At 34.9% G+C, this 18,209-nt stretch overlaps 1 protein-coding gene across 1 annotated transcript; it reads left to right on the forward strand.

The window, feature by feature from the left end:
- Positions 1-12,130: 12,130 nt before the first annotated feature.
- Positions 12,131-17,551, forward strand: LOC127805024 (uncharacterized). Its single transcript, XM_052342190.1, has 4 exons — positions 12,131-12,395; positions 12,614-12,674; positions 13,822-13,880; positions 16,809-17,551. Exons 3-4 carry the CDS (start codon positions 13,857-13,859, stop codon positions 17,397-17,399), a joined length of 615 nt encoding a protein of 204 aa, XP_052198150.1. The 5' UTR covers positions 12,131-12,395; positions 12,614-12,674; positions 13,822-13,856; the 3' UTR covers positions 17,400-17,551.
- The last annotated feature ends 658 nt before the right edge of the window (positions 17,552-18,209 follow it).

Here is an 18,209-nt window from a genome sequence, read left to right on the forward strand (position 1 = left end):
AGGCTGAAATCTTGATTTGATAGTACTTTATATTGCCTTACTCACTATTTTGTTATGTATGGGCTGATATATATGCCCAGTTAAAAGAATTATGTAATGTTACATGGTGATGTATATTTCTTTTGAAATCTTATAGACGATGTGGAGATTTTGTGGTTGATGTTTGGATTTTGTTTCTGTACCTTTTTCATGGGAACTCTCTCATGGACCTCCTATGCTAGCGGGAGTTTCAGAAGGCGAGTCGTTATATATGGACCCTAAAAAGGTGAAGGAAGTAATTAATTGGCCAAGGCCAACTACAATGATAGGTATCCAAAGCTTTTTGGGATTGGCAGGAAATTATAGGAGGTTCATTAAGAGGTTCTCCTGGTTATCTTCACCTATTACCAAACTGACTTGGAATGGAGTAAAATTCAAGTGGAATAAAGCTTACAATAGTTGCTTTCAAGAGTTGAAGAAGAGGTTGACGATGACTCTAGTATTGGCCATTCGTAGGAGTAAGAAGAAGTTCATTATCTTTAATGATGCTTCACATTCTGGGTTAAGGTGTGTTCTGATGCTGGAGAGACAAGTGAATGCCTATACCTCGAGACAGTTAAACAAACATGAGATGAACTATCCTACACATGACTTGGAATTGACAGTAGTGGTGTTTGCACTCAAGATATGGAGGCATTACTTGTATGGGGAGAATGTAGAGATTTATACAAATCATAAGAGCCTAAAGTATCTCTTTTCCCAAAAATATTTGAATATGAGGCAATGAAGATGTATGGAGCTTTTCAAGGACTATGATTGTGAAATTTTGTATTACCTAAGAAAGGCCAATGTGGTGGTTGATGCGCTCAATCATAGAGAAGCTTCCATAGCAACTATTGTGTATTGTGCTTACATGAGGGTGCAATCTAATTTGATTGAGTAGATTCGAGTTCAACAACCCTATGATGTAAAATTGGCACAGATTTTGGCATATGTAGAAAATTTTTCCTCAGTAGGATTCAGTCAGAAAGGTGATGGCTTGTTGTTATTTCAGGGGGGGATTTGTGTTCCCGATGATGCAAAGATTAGGAATGGAATTTTGTCAGAAGCACATAAGTTATGTTACACTATACATCCAAGCACGACAAAGATGTATCAGAATCTCCGATGACAGTTCTGGTGGGATGGTTTGAAGAGAGATATGGCAAGATATGTTTCACAATGTGTGGTGTGTCAACAAATTAAGGTGGAACATCAGAAATCAGCCAGTTTTCCATAATTGTTACCTATTCCATAGTAGAAGTGGGATAATATATCCATGGACTTTGTGATGGGTTTGCCTAGGATGGTAGAGAGGCACGATGCCATATGGGTGATAGTTGACAGGCTGACTAAATCAGCCCACTTCTTGCTGATAAAGAAGACTTACCCTCTGAACTAGTTGGTGAAGATGTACATTGAGGAGATCGTGAGATTGCTGGCATTCCATCTAGTATTGTGTCGGATCATGATCCTTGTTTCACTTCACATTTTTTGGAGGCTCCGCATGGTGCCTTGGGGATGAAGTTGAGATTCAGTACTGCATTTCATTCGCAGACCGATGGGCAGACAGAGAGGACGATCTAGACAATGAAGGATATGCTTAGGGCATGCGTAGTGGATTTTCGTGGTAGTTGGGATGATCACTTGCCATTGGTGAAATTTGCTTACAATAACAATCATTAAGTGAGTATTGGGATGCCACCTTATGAGGCATTATACGGTAGGCTGTGTAGGTAGCCTATTTGTTGGGAGGAGTTGGGAAATAGTGCATTGTTGGGACCTGAGATCATTAAGTAGAAGACAGAAAAGATCTGAACCATTAGGGCTGAAATAAAGGTGGCCCAAGATAGATAGAAGAGTTACGTGGATAGGAGGTGGCGTGACTTGGAGTTTGATGTGGGCGATCATGTATGGTTAAGGGTGACGCCTATGAAGGGCGTGCATAAATTCGGAGTGTTTGGCAAGCCCAGTCTTCGCTATGTCGGTCTTTTTGAGATTATAGAGCGAGTTGGATTTTTTGCCTATAAATTAGCCTTACCTCCTCAATTAGTGGGCGTGCATAATGTGTTTCATGTATCTATGTTGAGGAGGTACGTGCTAGACCCCCAACATATTATTGACTATCAAATCATAGAGGTCAGAAATGATGTTTCTTATGAGGAAATGCCAGTTAGTATACTGGAGCGAAAGGAGAAAGTATTGAGAAATCGGATGATTTCGTTGTGAAGGTCCAATGGTAGCATCACTCTCTAGACAAAGCTTCTTGGGAGCTCGAGGATGAGATGAGGCGCCTCTTTCCCCAGTTGTTTGTATGATCAAGTATGAATTTAAGAAACCAAATTCTTTGAATGGGGAGAAACTGTAATGATTCGTTATTGGGTTTATGTCATTATTAATATTTTATTTTATTTTGGGTGCATTATATATCTTGGCATTATAAAGAAATTTAAAGGTTGAAAATTTAATAAAATGGGTTGAGAATTTAATGAAAGAGGTTTGGGCTAACAAGAAAAAGTCCAAAGGCATGGGATAGCAAAAAATTAAATAAACCCATTTTAAATGGATTGGGCTTAAACCATGTGTGAGTTGTATATTTAAAATGAAATGGGTTGGGCCAAGTTGGAAAATAAACCCTTTAGACCTTAAGTGAGTTGGGTCTAATTAATAAGAGTTGAATTAATGAGTTGGGCTTGAGCCTACTTGCAAATGATGTTTTAAATTTAAAAGAAATTAAATGAATTGTGAAATGATAAGAAAGGGCTTAATGTCTTTATTTTGTGTATGAAAATGGTAAGGGTAGATGAGAACTTTCATAAATGGGTTGGATAAAAAAAGGGGAAATTCTATTTGCAACCATACTTTTTGCTCTCCGCAACCCAATTTTTAATATTCCTAAAATACCCTGAGATGAAAACTCATATTTGCCCTTCATTTAAATCTTTGACACTTAACCACCCACCATTACTCCTTGTTGACGTACGAGAACTGTCAACCGAAGTTCGAGAGCCCGCAATGCAATAACAGGTGTCGAAGAGTAAGGAACAGAAGTAAAGGAACCAACAATAAGCACACAAGATTTTTACGTGGTTCGGCTCGAATGATGCCTAGTCCACGGCTGTTCTCTGGTTATTCTGGCAGAGTCACAGTATGTAATTTTGTGATCGATCCCTTTACAGTGGCGTCTTCTTCTCTATAAATAGAGTCGTGTTGTTTACAATTCGAATCAGTTCTAAATATGGAAGGAGTTTATTCCATTGATGGCGCTTTCCTTATCGGCTCCAGAATATCAGGGATAGGTTCCTTGTCTTCAGGGATTTGAATTACTTCTGATAGGCAAGTGTATATCGCTTCCGATAATCTCGCGGTCTCCTAGCTGTTCTAATCTTTGGCGCATCCTTCGGCGAAGCGGAAGTCGTGATGTTGTGATGCTGGGATGTTGTTTTGAGTGAGCTCGCTTAGAGCGAGCTCGCTGTCTTCAGGTGACCTGACTTTTTATCGTGAGACTTCATTGGTGGTTCTCGATCTCTGGGCCTGGCGAGCCTCTAAGGAACTCCGGCCGGCCTATTGTGCCTTGGGTATTTTGGGTTTGCCCTGCGCAACCGAGCCCAGCCCGTCAACTGAATTCCGGAGATCGCCCATAACACTCCTCAAGCTCATGCACCCATTTTCTCACCCACCATCGCCACAACCACTTTACTCACCCACAACTAAACATCACACAACCACTATTATTCAACACCGAGCATTACGCAAGCACTATTATTCAACACTAGACATTGCTTAGCCTAGTTCTCCTCACCATAGCCAATTACCAGTTACTGTCAGCGATGGAAGATTATTATCCGCAAATGTTTACACGAAGTTTGATGAAGAAGATAACGAGTATTGTTATTCTGATGAGAAATAACACAATTTACAACATCGATCACTAGTTCAATCACATAATTTACATACACGACAAATGAATTAAAAAAATAAGATTAATTAAAAAATAAAAAATACCCCTTCGGGGTGCCTTCAAGCCCCGAACCCCAGCATTTTGGGTGTTCGGTGAGGTTCGAGGAGGCTGACCGCCTTTGAATGCCACAATTTGGAGGCATTCCTGCCAGCTGTTGTCGGAGCCGGTCGATGCCTCTAAATGCTGGCGATCGAATGCAAACCCTAGGGTTCGAGGACTTTGAAAGCACCCTGAATCCATGGATTCGGGAAAAATCAATTCTCTTGAACCCATGAGTTCGAGAAAAGTCATTTTTCTCGAATCCATGAATTCTGGAGAATGCAATTCTCCCGAACCCATGGGTTCAGGAGAAACTATTATATACATGCATACATATATATTATAACTATATACATATATATATATAACACAGATGTGATTTTGCATATAAATTATTCCAAATAAAAGAATCTTGTCATGTGGGGATTGCAAATGGTCAAACCAATCAAATGCAGCAATATTTTATGAGAATGACTTCATATTACATACATATATACTATACATATATATGTTGTGTTTCTCCCGAATCCATGGGTTCGAGAGAATTATATTTTCCCGAAGTCATGGATTTGGGTGCTTTCAAAGCCCCCAAGCCTTGGAGTTCAGGTGCGATGATGGATAGCCACATTATCTCGCGAAGAGTAAAACACTTGGCTACAAATAGAATTTCTCTAAATCTTCCTTCCTTGGCTTCTGTGATTCCAACGAGAAAGCAAGGGAGTCCAGTGAAGAGGGCAAGCGACTCTAGCAACGGCGAGATGGTAGTGGTCTGAAGAGGGTTTGATGTGAGGAGTGGTGTGAAGAGGGTTTATTGCGCGTGGGGGGTGTCTTTTGAGGGATGGGTGTTTAGAGGGTATGTTTGGAATATAGATGGTTACAAAAAGTAATCACTCTGGTTACAAATAGAAAAAACTAAAATTTTACTTACGTTGGTTGCGGAGAGCAAAAAATTTGGTTACAAATAAAATTTTCCTAAAGAAAGTGGAAAAGAAAAGAGAAATAGAAAATGTCCAAAAAGGGCATGAAATAGTTGTGATTTGTGTGTGCAAGTGAAATGCAAAAAGGTCATTTGACAATGAAAGAAACATATGGCCCATTTCTTCCTCATTTTCCTCTCCTTTGTTCACTCTTCTTCTCTCTCCTTCCCCTTTCCCGACAAGTCTTCTTCTTCTTCTTCTTCTCCATTTTCATCTTCTTCATCTTTTGGCTTGGAGCTTCAATGGTGAATTTTCAAGTTTGGGAGAAAGCTTATTCTCCTTGGTTTCTCACCATCAAAAGAAAGGCAAGTTCTCCTTGCATCTCCTTTTGTTATACAAGTTTTCTTCTCCATTTTTATGCAAGTTCTTTTGATTATTTCTCTCTATTTTTGAGCACCTTGCTTTCTTCCATGATTATAATTTCATCTTATTGATAAAAATGGGTATTTCTTTTTTGTTGTAAATATTTTGTAAAATTCTTGAAAATTAATGGGTCTTGTTGAGATGTTCATTTGGGGTTTGATTATTCCAAAATCTTTCAGGGAATGGCATATTTATTGGTTAGATTAGAGCAATGCAATTGGTTGTTGATTTGCACTGCATTCTGTCCGTGTTTCTATTACTGGATCCTTAAGAGTCGACTTTGACGTTTTCAAAAGTTGACTTTCGTCTTTGCAAAAGTTGACTTTTGTCTTTGCAAAAGTTGAATTTCCAATTTTCAATAGTTGAATTTCGAGTCTTCAAGAGTCAACTTTCGCCTCTTTAAAAGTCGACTTTCATCACTTCAAGAGTAAACTTTCACTGTTTCAAGAGTCAACTTTTGTTGTTCCAAGAGTCAACTTTCGGCGTCCAGAATTGAATTTTTTATCCAGAATTGTGGAAAAATAATATGTATGTGATTCATAATGAGATAGAACAAGTTGTAATTCATATATTAATTACAACATTTGTTTAGTTATTGCCTAATCTAAAAAAAAAAAAAAAAACTGTGAAATAGAGTAATGTGTCCATGTGTATAAAATGGGCAAGACTTGCGATGTTGCATGATGTTATGAATTTGTATTGAAATGCCTAAGTGTGGCATGATAGATATTTGCGCACCTATTATTTTGCGCAGTGCCTATGTCCACAGGTGAGAAAATGATATCCTGTGAGTGCCTGACGCAGGTTAAGGTGGCCATAAGCCTGGTAGGTGAGGCTTAAATTTCAATTTTTGGTTGATTTATTTTCATGATGTATTATACATGTATAGATTGTTAGGTTTGTATAGCAATGTCACTAATACCCAAGAGGGGGGGTGAATTGGGTTGTTTTAAAAATTTGATTGAACTTGAAAATCCTTTTGATGAAAAATGAGATTTTATTGTAAGTGAGGATTAATGAAATGCTTGGAACAATAAATGAAACAAAAAGCACAAAAAAATAGGAGACACAACGATATATAGTGGTTCGGATTAAACCAAGCCTAATCCACTACCTTAGCTCCTCACTAAGGATTTTTCAATCAATCCACTAAAACCTCCTATCTCTCTGAATAGGCCCTCTAGCACTAAGCTAGGTATTTCAACCCCTTGCTTCAATAAGCAAGTCCTCTAGCACAACAAGCTAGGAATCAAAATCCTCCTACAAGCAATGTAGGCCCTATAGCAAAACAAGTTAGGAAAAATACAAAGAGATATAAGATAAGAAATTCTCAGTTACAAATTCTCTCAAAAATAAAGACAATACTTGATAATGAATTTAACAAAATGAATACAAAGCCTTGGAGAGAAACTAAATATACCAATGAAGCACAATAATGGGTTTAGCACTTGGGAGCTTGTAATGTAGTCTCTTAATTGGTTTGAATCACCCATTTGACTTGTATTTATAGTGCCTTGAGATCCCATTCACGAATCTTGCCATTGGTAGTGGAAAAGCCACTTTGGGAGAGTGGAAAAACTAGCCGTTACATGTTGTCTGCGATGAATCGGTCGACAGCTTCATCTAATTGGTCGACAGGTTCATAATACTAGGGGTGGCAATTCGTGTTGGCGGGTCGTAATCGTGTCGTGTCGAGACACACGTATAACACGTGTCAGGTTAACCCGAACACGACCCGTTTAATAATCGTGTCAAATTCCTTAAACCCGAACATGACACGTTTATTAAACGTGTAACACGACACGACCCGTTTAACCCGTTTAACTAAACGTGTCGTATCGTGTCGTGTCACCTGTTAACCTGTTTAATTTAAACAGGTCATGTTGTGTCACCTGTTAAACGTGTTATTTAGTTTTAAACGTGTTATTTCGTGTATAATCGTGTTAACGTGTTCAGATCAACCCACTAACCATTTTAATTAAACGTGTCATTTCGTATATAATCGTGTTAACGTGTTCGGGTCAACCCGTTAACACGTTTAATTAAACGTGTCATTTCGTGTCTAAACGGGTTAGACGGGTTGACCCGCCTAAGACACGAAAATAATCGTGTCATAAACGGGTTGACCCGTTTATGACCCGAACCCGATTAAGCCCAACCCTAACCCGCTTAACTCCGTGTCGTGTCGTGTCGTGTAATCGGGTCGTGTCCAAAATTGCCAGCTCTACATAATACTGGTTGACAGGTTGTGATGCAGAGGCAGTTGATAGCAAATAACTAAGAGCATGTCGAGCAACTAGTCGACAGCATGATTAGAACCGATCAACAGGTCCATATAACCGGTTGACAAGTAGGAACAAACGGTCGACACATTAGAATATATATTAGAATTGCTTAAGGATACAATTCATAGCATGTATACATCACAACTTATTTACATTTGTTTATATTTTAAACAAATATAAATAAGAAATGTCGACAAGTAAATGTTCTCATTTTATTTTATTTATATTTTACCTTCCGTTTTCTTTAATATATAAATGTAAATAAGAAAGTACCCCCCCCATTTGGATTCAATAAAAATATCTAGAAAATCAAAATCCATAAAAATAAGAAAGTAGAATTTGAGTTTTAATATAAATTTAAGATTTTGCGATTTTACCATCTCCAAAATATACACTTTCTATTTCTTGAAAAATTCGTTAAAAATCATTTTAACACTAATGAATATTAGATATCAAAATACCGGGAGATAGTTTTTCAAAATGAAAACATTTTCATATATGTCTCCTTATAATGTATTAATCTTCTAGACTTAGAAAAAATTATAGATCATTCAGTTTTCATTTTCATATAGGTACTTGAAATTGATTTTTGTTAAAAACCATAAACTTGACTCATGACTTGGGGATCAAAACTAAATGATATTTTTCATCATCAAAACTAATCACAAGTATAAAACATCATAGATGTGATGGCATTGGGAGCCGTGTGGTACATGTGGAAAATTCCTTACTATTAATGCATGTGCATGAGCATGGAAATAAATACATGGTATATATGATGATCGTGGCATGGAAATGGTTGTGAATGGAAACTTATGAGTTGGGTCATACTTGCACATGTTCAGAGTCATTATTTACTCTATCTTGGTTATCGATGCCTTTGATTCTATCTCTCATTGTTTTATATTTATACTTGTTGAACCTTATGGCTCATGTTGTTGTATTCTCATATCATTCCAAGTAAAGATAAAGTTGTGGTTGAGGGCGAGTCCAATGGGGCTATAGCCTAGGTTTAGAGGTGTACAAAGACATCCCAGACTAGACGATCCATGGTAGTGTTTTGATGAGGGCAAGTCAAGAGGAGATTTTTATTGTGTTATTTTCATTAGTGCCCTTGTATTCATTTTTTATAGGCCATGGTGCCAAGATGATGTTGTAAAACTTTATATTGGATTTCGCTGAATTTATCTAAGGATAATATTATGATGTTGAATTTTATTGTTCTATATTATCTTTGTAATGACCTCCTTTCGGATATCCTATACTAGCGAGAATATTCGGGAATGGGCCACTACACATCACCTCTCCCATCTATTTCTCCCACATGTCTTCTATTTCTCCTATGCATGTCCATAGCATTAGCATTTGGGACTAAGCGGAGAAGCATTTATGGTAGAATCGATCGACCATATGAGGCACCCAGTCCATCGTTTTAAAAGATCAACCTTTCTTGTGCACCAGTTGACAGAATTGAATTAGTCGATCACATGTGAGCATCGGTTGATTGCCTGAGGCAATCGATCGCTCCATGAACCTATCGACCGATTTTAGCTACCTAGCTCCAACTTTGGTATATCACACTTTGGCCCCCATTATTAACTCTTAATAGCAAGCCCTACTAACCATCAGCAGTCTCCCATATCCATAGATCCATACAGATGCAACCAACATCACTAACCATTAGTGACGAGGAACACACTAATAGTAACAAATCACTAATCCAATACATTACTCTGTATGTGTGACTTTTTAGGTTCACAGCCATATCTCAATTAGGACATGTCAACTCCTTAATGTTAGCCGAATCCTTCGATGTACTAAGAGGATCTCTCCAAATCTTCAGAGCATCCTGAAAGATTCTAAGTATTCTCTAGTCAGGACTCAAGACGATCCTAATACTAATGAAGTCCAACTTCATATGAACCTATTAAGGCTCATTGATTACCATGAACTATAATCCTTTCTCTAACTAACATCCCAACCGAGTGAGAGCCATGGACTGATTAAACTCACAAGACTCAGTAGTTGGGTCTAATCTAGTAACGTGTGATCGAGGTAGCATGTCGGATCCAATTCGACATTGGAAGTCTTTCCAATCTGATGCTCACCCTGGCTAGGGGATTTCCAATCACCACCTGCACAGACCACGCAAGATATATACCTCTATCCAATGAAGGTCAATGGATCTAATCAACGAACATCTGTCTCCATACACCACTACACAGAGATCACAGAGAAAGCATCCCCACCTTTCACACCCGATGGTTCTACTCAATGCCAAATCCCTGACAATAGTACACAAGACAACTTTGTCGCCTTTGATCTAAGGACTAGATACACAATTGAAAGCTAACAACATATCATTAATCCTCCAAGCCATATGATCTATCGTAGGCGTCACATTTAGTGGATGTTTTACCAACACTCACCTATATGTTTATTATATGCATCCTATGTAATGTGGCATGTGGTTCGCCACCCCATTCCCATTAGCATCTCATGTTAACAATGGTAGTAGTCCGTGTGTTGGTCCACTAATCGATAAATCATATTCTCCTTCTGATAAATCTAAGAACTGAGAAAACTTTTAAGAAATCATGAATCAAAGATCATCGTCACATGGTCTTAACTCCTTAAGAATTTGAACTCTACTATGAAATCAAAAAACTCATTCATAAAAGCGAAACGGAAAGATATGAATAAAGATATGTCCTTTTTTTAATATCAAGAATACATCAAGAGTGTCACTCACTTACATTTCATGAAGTGTAAATTTAGCATTTAAGGCACTATTATTATCACATTAATAGATATAATTAATTTTTATGTACTAAGAAATATATGATTAATTTTCATATATGAATCAATATTTAATAAAATTGAAATTTGTACAAAATATTAGACGATTTGCTTAATAATTAATTTTTTTTCAATTTAATTTATCAATTTTCTCTTAAAAGTTTTTTTAAGAGAATTTGCTTTTGAAAGTTATCATAAATAATAAGTAAGGGTGTCTTTGATTGCATTATCTAGAATTTAATTCTAGGTAATGATTGCTTAGAAAACAAAAATCACCCCATCTCTTTGCAAAATGAATTCTATGGAAAGAACCTTTAAATGCTTGTACCATATACATATTTTTTATAAAAAGTTAAAAGTGTTTAATTGTTTTCATAGAAAATACATGTAATAATTACACATTTTTTATGATAAATATGTGCAATCAAACATACTCTAACTTAAATTCATATTAGGGAGCGACATGAAATTTAAAAATATGATATAAGTTTATTTTAATATAAAAGACTTGGAAATTTTTTTTGAGATTGAATAAAAATATGAATCGAATTATACATGATTTGTTTAAATCAATAAAACAAATAGTAGTTAATTATATATTAAAATTAACATTTCATGTACTTATAAATCTACTCTACTTATATATATTTATCTGATTATTCTAAATGTTAAATTATTTTTTTGAGCATTAAAACTTAATTGGTGTTGTATAGATTTAACTAATATCATTAAATATTATAAATATTTTATGGGATTATTAATATTGTATAACAATTTAAAAATATTAAGCTATAAACACATATCATCTACTTTATATATTAATATTTAATTTATATTGTAAATATAAAATTTAAATTATATTATTGTAATTATTTAAATTCGTGACTAAGAAATTAAACTTAATTTGCTATGATTGATAATTATAGTTATATATATTAAAATTAGTGGAATAGATATTATGCTATGTAAAATAGTTATATATAGTTTAAGATCACTCAATTTGCATCATTCTCCCTTATTATTACTATTTTTCACTCTTCAATTGAAGTGAGTCTTTCATCAATCATATATTTTTTTTTATAATTTTTTACATTTTTGAATTATGACTTGCACTAAAAAAAATTTTAATGACAAAAAAATAATTTTGGTGGTTGATGTAGTATTATTAAAAATTAAACATAAATTCTTTCGTTATAAGATAAATTTTAATGATAGACTAAATAAGTCGTCGCTAATATACTATTTTTTCATTGTTATTAACTAAAATTTTTAATTCTAACAATAAAATAATAGAAAATAATTATTAATGGTTTAACTAATATTTATATAAGTAATCCCTAATATAATTATATATATTTTTAAATTCACAAATATAATTATTAAACTAATATAATTAAGGATTAATTATTTATTAATAATATAATATATTAAAAAATTATGAACACATTCAAAAGACTACAATATATTAAAATAATTTATTATAATTATTAGATTATAATATAATTATTATATTTTTAAATCAATATTAATTTGATGAAATAATTTAAATTATTTTATCAGTTATCATAATTATAAATTATTTTATTTTTATTAATGATATAATTATTAATATTACTTTTATAAATTATTTAATAATTAAATATTTCAAAAAAAAAAAAAAAAACTAATGGTAATGGCGGGAGATGCCCCCTCCTCTTTCCCTCGCCCAAATCCCTAAATCCCCATTTCATCTCTCTCCCCAAATCCCAAATTCCCACTGTCTTCGTCTCCCTCTCTCAACCCGCCGAAGCTGTCCCCGGCCCATCGCCTCCGCCGCCTCCAGCTCCATCGCGGCCTCCTCGCCGCCTCTACGTCGCCGCCGCCTCCTCCAGATCCATCGCCCACTGGTCGTCGCCTCCGCCACCTCGCCGCCTCCAGCTCCACCACGGCCTCCTCGCTGCCTCCAGATTCCTGGTACTACTGATTGCTTCTTCCATTGGTCGTCTTCACCTAGTTTTTTTCTTCCTGCAACCCACTGGATCTGTGTTTTTGTAGTCTGCGTTGGTTCTAGTGATGGTACTAATTAAGGCCATCTTTGGAGGTTGTGATGGATAGGCATCGGCGAGCTGCCTTCTTTTTTTATTTTAATTTATATACATAATATATATATCTCTCTCTTTTCCCAACTGTAGTGTGTCTGCGCGAAGGCAGGCTGGAAAGCAAGTTTATACAGTTGCTGCTTGGTGCTTGCTGGTGGGCCTTCTCCCTCCTCTCAGCCTTCCCCCCTCCCATTTTACTACATGTTGACTTTGCAATTCCCAAATAGTATATACTCTTCTTATACAAGCGAGCACAGCGAATGCTTCTGTTGTTTTTCATGTTTTCAATTATGATTTATGGATGCAAATAGATTTTTAAAGGATTTTAATTAATTTTATTTAAAATATAGGCATAACATTTATTCAAATATTTATCAAAATATAAAGTTAATTAAAACACTCATTTTTTGGAATTGGAGGCATCATTTGGGATGGGAATATTCGAAAAACCTCATCATATTAATTTGATTCTCGCAATTACGTGAGCAGAGATAAATTATCATAGACCATGCTACTCCATCGTTTTATTTTTATTTTTATGAATACCACAACCATACATATCAGTCAAGAATAAAGTTACTTTGGTCTGGGCATTATATATTGAATTTTAAGGTCAGTTATTTAATTAGTTCTGTTAGGATTTGTTGTCAAATCATTCTAGTCCTTTTTAGGAGCATGCAATTGTTATTAGCTTGATGAAGCAGGTTAATTGGTTTGAATAGATTGACATTTCTACAGATAATTTTCCTTTTTTCGGAGCATGCAATTGTTTGCTCTTCATCTTTGAGGCCTTCAACTTTGAATCATTGCTTTATCTCATGTCTTAGCACTGTTTTGTGAAAATTCCATCTAGATCAGGTGTGGTTTAGGTCCTTTTTACAGACATCTATAGCTTAAGGTAATGGAAGAAAAGAAAGTGAGGAGTTATTTTTTTATTAATTTTTTGGATGTTTAATGATGAAGAAGAGAAAGTGAGCTCTCTTCTTATTTGGGAGTTGGAGTGAAAATGAAGGGAACTCATTTGTTAGCCCTCCTCGATGGGGTGCCAATCTGTTGTACATCCATCTCCATTGCTCAAGTACATCCATGGTTTGAGACAGATTAACATCAAACAACATATATTATTTGTTATCCTATTATAGTTACACTATGAAATGCAACAAAGTGTGGGGTAGGTTTACAAAACGAATCATATAATACAAAGAAGACAGCTATAGCTTAATTACAGATGGAATAGTTGATGTTCAACCATATATTTGATTTTGTACCTTCTTAACTTTATCTATCCATCTTAATTACAGATGGATTAGTTGGAATCACTTCTTTTGCAACATTGATGAAAATGTCATCAAAGAAACTGGTAAGTCTGTTATATCCCGGATCATCCTCTTATCTTCTACTTTATTTATTTATTTATCTGTTAGTATATTTTGGAATCACTTCTATGGCTAAATGCTGTTAGTATATTTTGTTATATATTCATGGTGGTTTCTCTTACTGTTAACTCTTTTCTAATAATCTCACTGTGTTGCTGTGACAGTATCCATATCATCACCATCATATTATTATTATTATTATTATTATTATTATTATTAGTATTGTTGTTGATATCAGTGGATTTGAAGCAATCATTTCATTTACATGCAACAGTTGGTTTTTCTTACATGATTTCATTTTAACAGCTTTTCATTTGATTCCAACAAAAAGTACTGAAATGGTTATATCTCTTAAATTATTTTAGATCGCTAAGGCTGCGTTCTCTTTCTTATTTTCAACCCATTTTTAGTTTTCTGTTTTCTAAAACAATGAAAATGCATTTACTTTGATGTTTTCAAAAGCGTAGTTTCAAAAACAATAAAAAAATTATAAAGAAAATCTAAAACAACAAATGTTGTTTTGGCTGTTTTCAGTCAAAACAAACTCCAAACTCTAAAATACGAAAACACATTCATTTTCACTTTCATGTCTTCTCTTCCTCTCTTCAAGCCATCACCACCGGCCACCACTTCCTTTTCTTCCTCTCTTCAAGCCAGATCTGCAGCCACCGCTTCCTTCTCTTCCTCTCTTCAAGGCCATCACCGTCGTCTGCCAGATCTGCTGCCACTGTTCCCTTCTCTTCCTCTCTTTAAGGTTAGATTTGTCGCCTCTGACCGTATTTTCACCGTGAAAGTGGCCTTGATCTACAAGGAGGTAAGTCTTTTAGTCTGATCAACAAATATTTTCAGCACTAATCCATGATATATATGTATGTATGTGCGATTTGTATCTGACCAGAGGTTTGAGATTAGATCTTTAGATATTCGGCCGTTAAATCTTGCTGGTTTTTGGGTATGTTGGTCGATGGGGATAAGGGTGTGGGTGGTTGCCTTTGATCGTTGAAAACCACCGGCCACGGTGGCCAGTGGTGACTGGCAGCGCATTTTTCAGTTCTAATCGTGGCCTGGCTATTTTGGGTTTTGCTTTGTTTTTCTTGAGAGAAGATGAACCCTATGGATTCGGACTACAAATTCACGCAATAATAAAGAATGAACTCACAAAAAAATTAAGTACTGTTTGATCAATAGTGAGATTTGGTTGTTTTAGATCTATATTTTGTGTGAATCATGAAAGATTCGGTGAGAAAAGTCAAGAGATAATGAATGTGAACATGAGAAAAAATGTACAATTTAACAAGAAGAAACTACAATTTGATATACCATTTAATTTGGTTAATTCTACACCGATGCTATATTAATTTAATTGGCCCCTAAAATTGTTGCCCTTGAGTACCAAGACTAGAAATGATAAAAAAAAAAAAAAAAAAATTACAAGGAAGCATTTTGGCCTTTTTCATTGCTTTGGCCTTTTGAATTTTGTATTCCATGCCGGTTGCCCCATATATGTCCCCATGAAAGCTAAAGAGAGAAAAAGAGAAAAGCAGCCTACTTCATATCGTATAGCGAGAAGGAACCAGTAGTATTCTTAATTAGGTATCTACCTCTCTCTCTCTCTCTCTCTGATTTTAACCAACCAAATTAACAGCCAGAAATGGAGGACCAATGCAGCTCTCAGTTGGCTTATTGTTAACCCAAAATTTACATGAGTCTATAAATTTGGAATCAGTATCAAAGGATGAATTTGTAAAAATTTACATATAGCTGTTATTGGTCAACAGTTGTATGTAGTTGTTCCAAATTGTTGATGGCATTTCGTTATGCTATTTTCATATAGGATTAGCAATTGATTTTGAAAGTTGTATACGTGCTTGAGTAATTATTAAAATTTGTTTCTTTATCTTTTTATAATTACTGTGGACTGTTCTTGATACAAATTTTGCTGGGGATCCAGATGTATTCTATATTTGACAAAAGACATCCACTTTTGCTAAAGACCTCAACCTTATGGATTTCTGAAGCCTATATTTTTGGAATGGATTTTGATGTGTCTAATAATCCATTTCAAATTATGAGAACATGCACATCTACTGTTACTTTCATTGGATTTCTGAAAATGATTGGTGATTTATAATTTATGCAGTTAATATCATAGTAAAATTCATGCAGTTGATGCACCTATTTGGCCCCTTTCTGCTAGAAACCTCAATTATATTTTGGTCACCATGTTACTTCTGTCCTGCATTTTGCTTGCTTTTGGATGAGTTGATTTTCTAGAGTGGTTGGACAAAAATTTAAATGAGTCCATAAATTTGGAATGAGTATCGAAGGATGAGTTTGCAAAAATTTGCACATAAAAATTTACGTATAGCTGTTATTGGTCAACAGCTATATGTAAATTAACAAAAAGAAAAAAAAAAGAAGAACATGGGTATGATGAATAAAGAATTTTTGGATTTGTACTTGGTTAAGTGGTTGATATTTATTGTGTCTTGAATAGAGAACATGAGTGATCACAGAGGTAAGATTAAGGAACTAATGTCATGGCCCAATGAGAATAAACATGCTTTTATTGGGATACTTTATGACAATGTGAAAGTAGAAAAATTGCAATGCTCTACATTCACGAAAGACGATTGGGATAAAATCAATCAAGACATGATTGGTTTCACAAAAATGGATTGTGGGGTAGATAGATTGAAGGGTAAGTGGAACCATTTGCGTAAAGTGCATCGCTTGTTCGCTGAATTGGTAGGTTATACAGGTGTTACATGTGATCCAAATACCAACAAAGTTGATGCTGCAAAGGAAGTTTGGTAACATTTTTTTACAATATTTTTACCATTATTTATTTGTGACATTATATTCTTTTGCTATATATAGTATATTAATGTGGCTTATTTTCATGAATGTAGATAAATAAGGCCGAGTACAAAATATTCAAGAAGGAAGGATGTAAGCATTATGCAGTTCTTGGAGAGTTTTTTGGCGAGATTACAGCCATTGGAGGTTTAGGCAATGCTTTCACTCAGCTTCTTCCAACATCTGAGGAAGAAAGGCAAATAGAAGATGATTTTCTGAACAAGGGACTGCATGTACGTGTGCAACAAAATGATGATGAATATGATGAAGTTACAAGTACTCGTCATGACAAACGACGACGCAAGGAATCCAAGACTAGTAAAGGTGAAAAACTCGATGCGTGTATGGCTCTGTGGTTATCTACAGTTAGTATGAAAAATGAAGAAACTAAACTTAAGATGCTTTACCTGAAAGAAAAGCTTGCACGCATGCAAGGAAAATCGTCTATTCAATTCAGCAATTGTGAAGCCATTAGTCCAGATCCGTATTCAATTAAAGTTTGCCTAGACATCTTAAATAGTATGGAAGGAGTGTCTAATGAAGATTATATGAAAGCAATAAAGGCTTTTAAGGATTCGCATTTTAGGATGTCATTTGTGTTGATGTCAGAAATTAGGAGAGGGCCTATCTTGAAACTTCTTTGATTTGCTTGATATTTTGATTTGTTGTGTGTTTTATACTAGCTTAGGTTACTGTGTTCTTTTAATACTTTGATGTTATACTTCTAAACAGGTGTTTGCTTGTTTTATTTTAATGGATGTGTTGGAGTTTTCATAAATAATGTTGTTTTAGTAGTATATTAAATGATGATTGATGTAAATAATGATGTTCATTAAGAATATATTTGTGATGTCTATTGAATCAAGTTGGGTTCAAAATTCGACTAATAAAGATTTAAGTGATGATGATTTTCTATTTATAGAAAATGATTTGGATGCGTCTATTGGTGATATATTAATGCTTAGTTATTTTGTTGCCAACAAATGAATATTTATTGACACGACACCTTATAGAACATTATTGTTTACTTGAAAAATGTACATGCTTGAAATTTTGAATGGGCATCCAAACGCGTGTCATCTCAATTTTTGGATGTAGAAACATGTTTTCATGAATTTTTATAATACTTTGAAACATAAAGGGCCATTGACAAATGGAAAAAAAGTTACGGTCAAGGAGGGTGTTGCTATAATTTTTATGATTATAAGGCACACTACACGATATAATATTATTGATGATAGATTTTAACATTCCAACAATACAATCCACAAATAGTTTAAGCGCGTTTTACGATTTGTTTGTTTATTGGGCGTAAAAATAATCTCCCCTACAAATCAAAATGGACCTCATGAGCATTTCTTATGCATATATTCTTTCTTTTAAGGATTGTATTGGTGCAATAGATGGAATGCATGTTGCAGCTTGGGTACCTGCATCATGACAAACATCTTTTT

Source organism: Diospyros lotus, chromosome 1 (assembly GCF_014633365.1).
Source record: "Diospyros lotus cultivar Yz01 chromosome 1, ASM1463336v1, whole genome shotgun sequence".
Taxonomy (NCBI): domain Eukaryota; kingdom Viridiplantae; phylum Streptophyta; class Magnoliopsida; order Ericales; family Ebenaceae; genus Diospyros; species Diospyros lotus.

Coding starts and splice junctions, on each gene's coding strand:
- LOC127805024 (XM_052342190.1), top strand. CDS start 13,857: ATGAAAATGTCATCAAAGAAACTG. Junction 13,881..16,808: donor AAATGTCATCAAAGAAACTG/GTAAGTCTGTTA, acceptor TCATGAATGTAG/ATAAATAAGGCCGAGTACAA.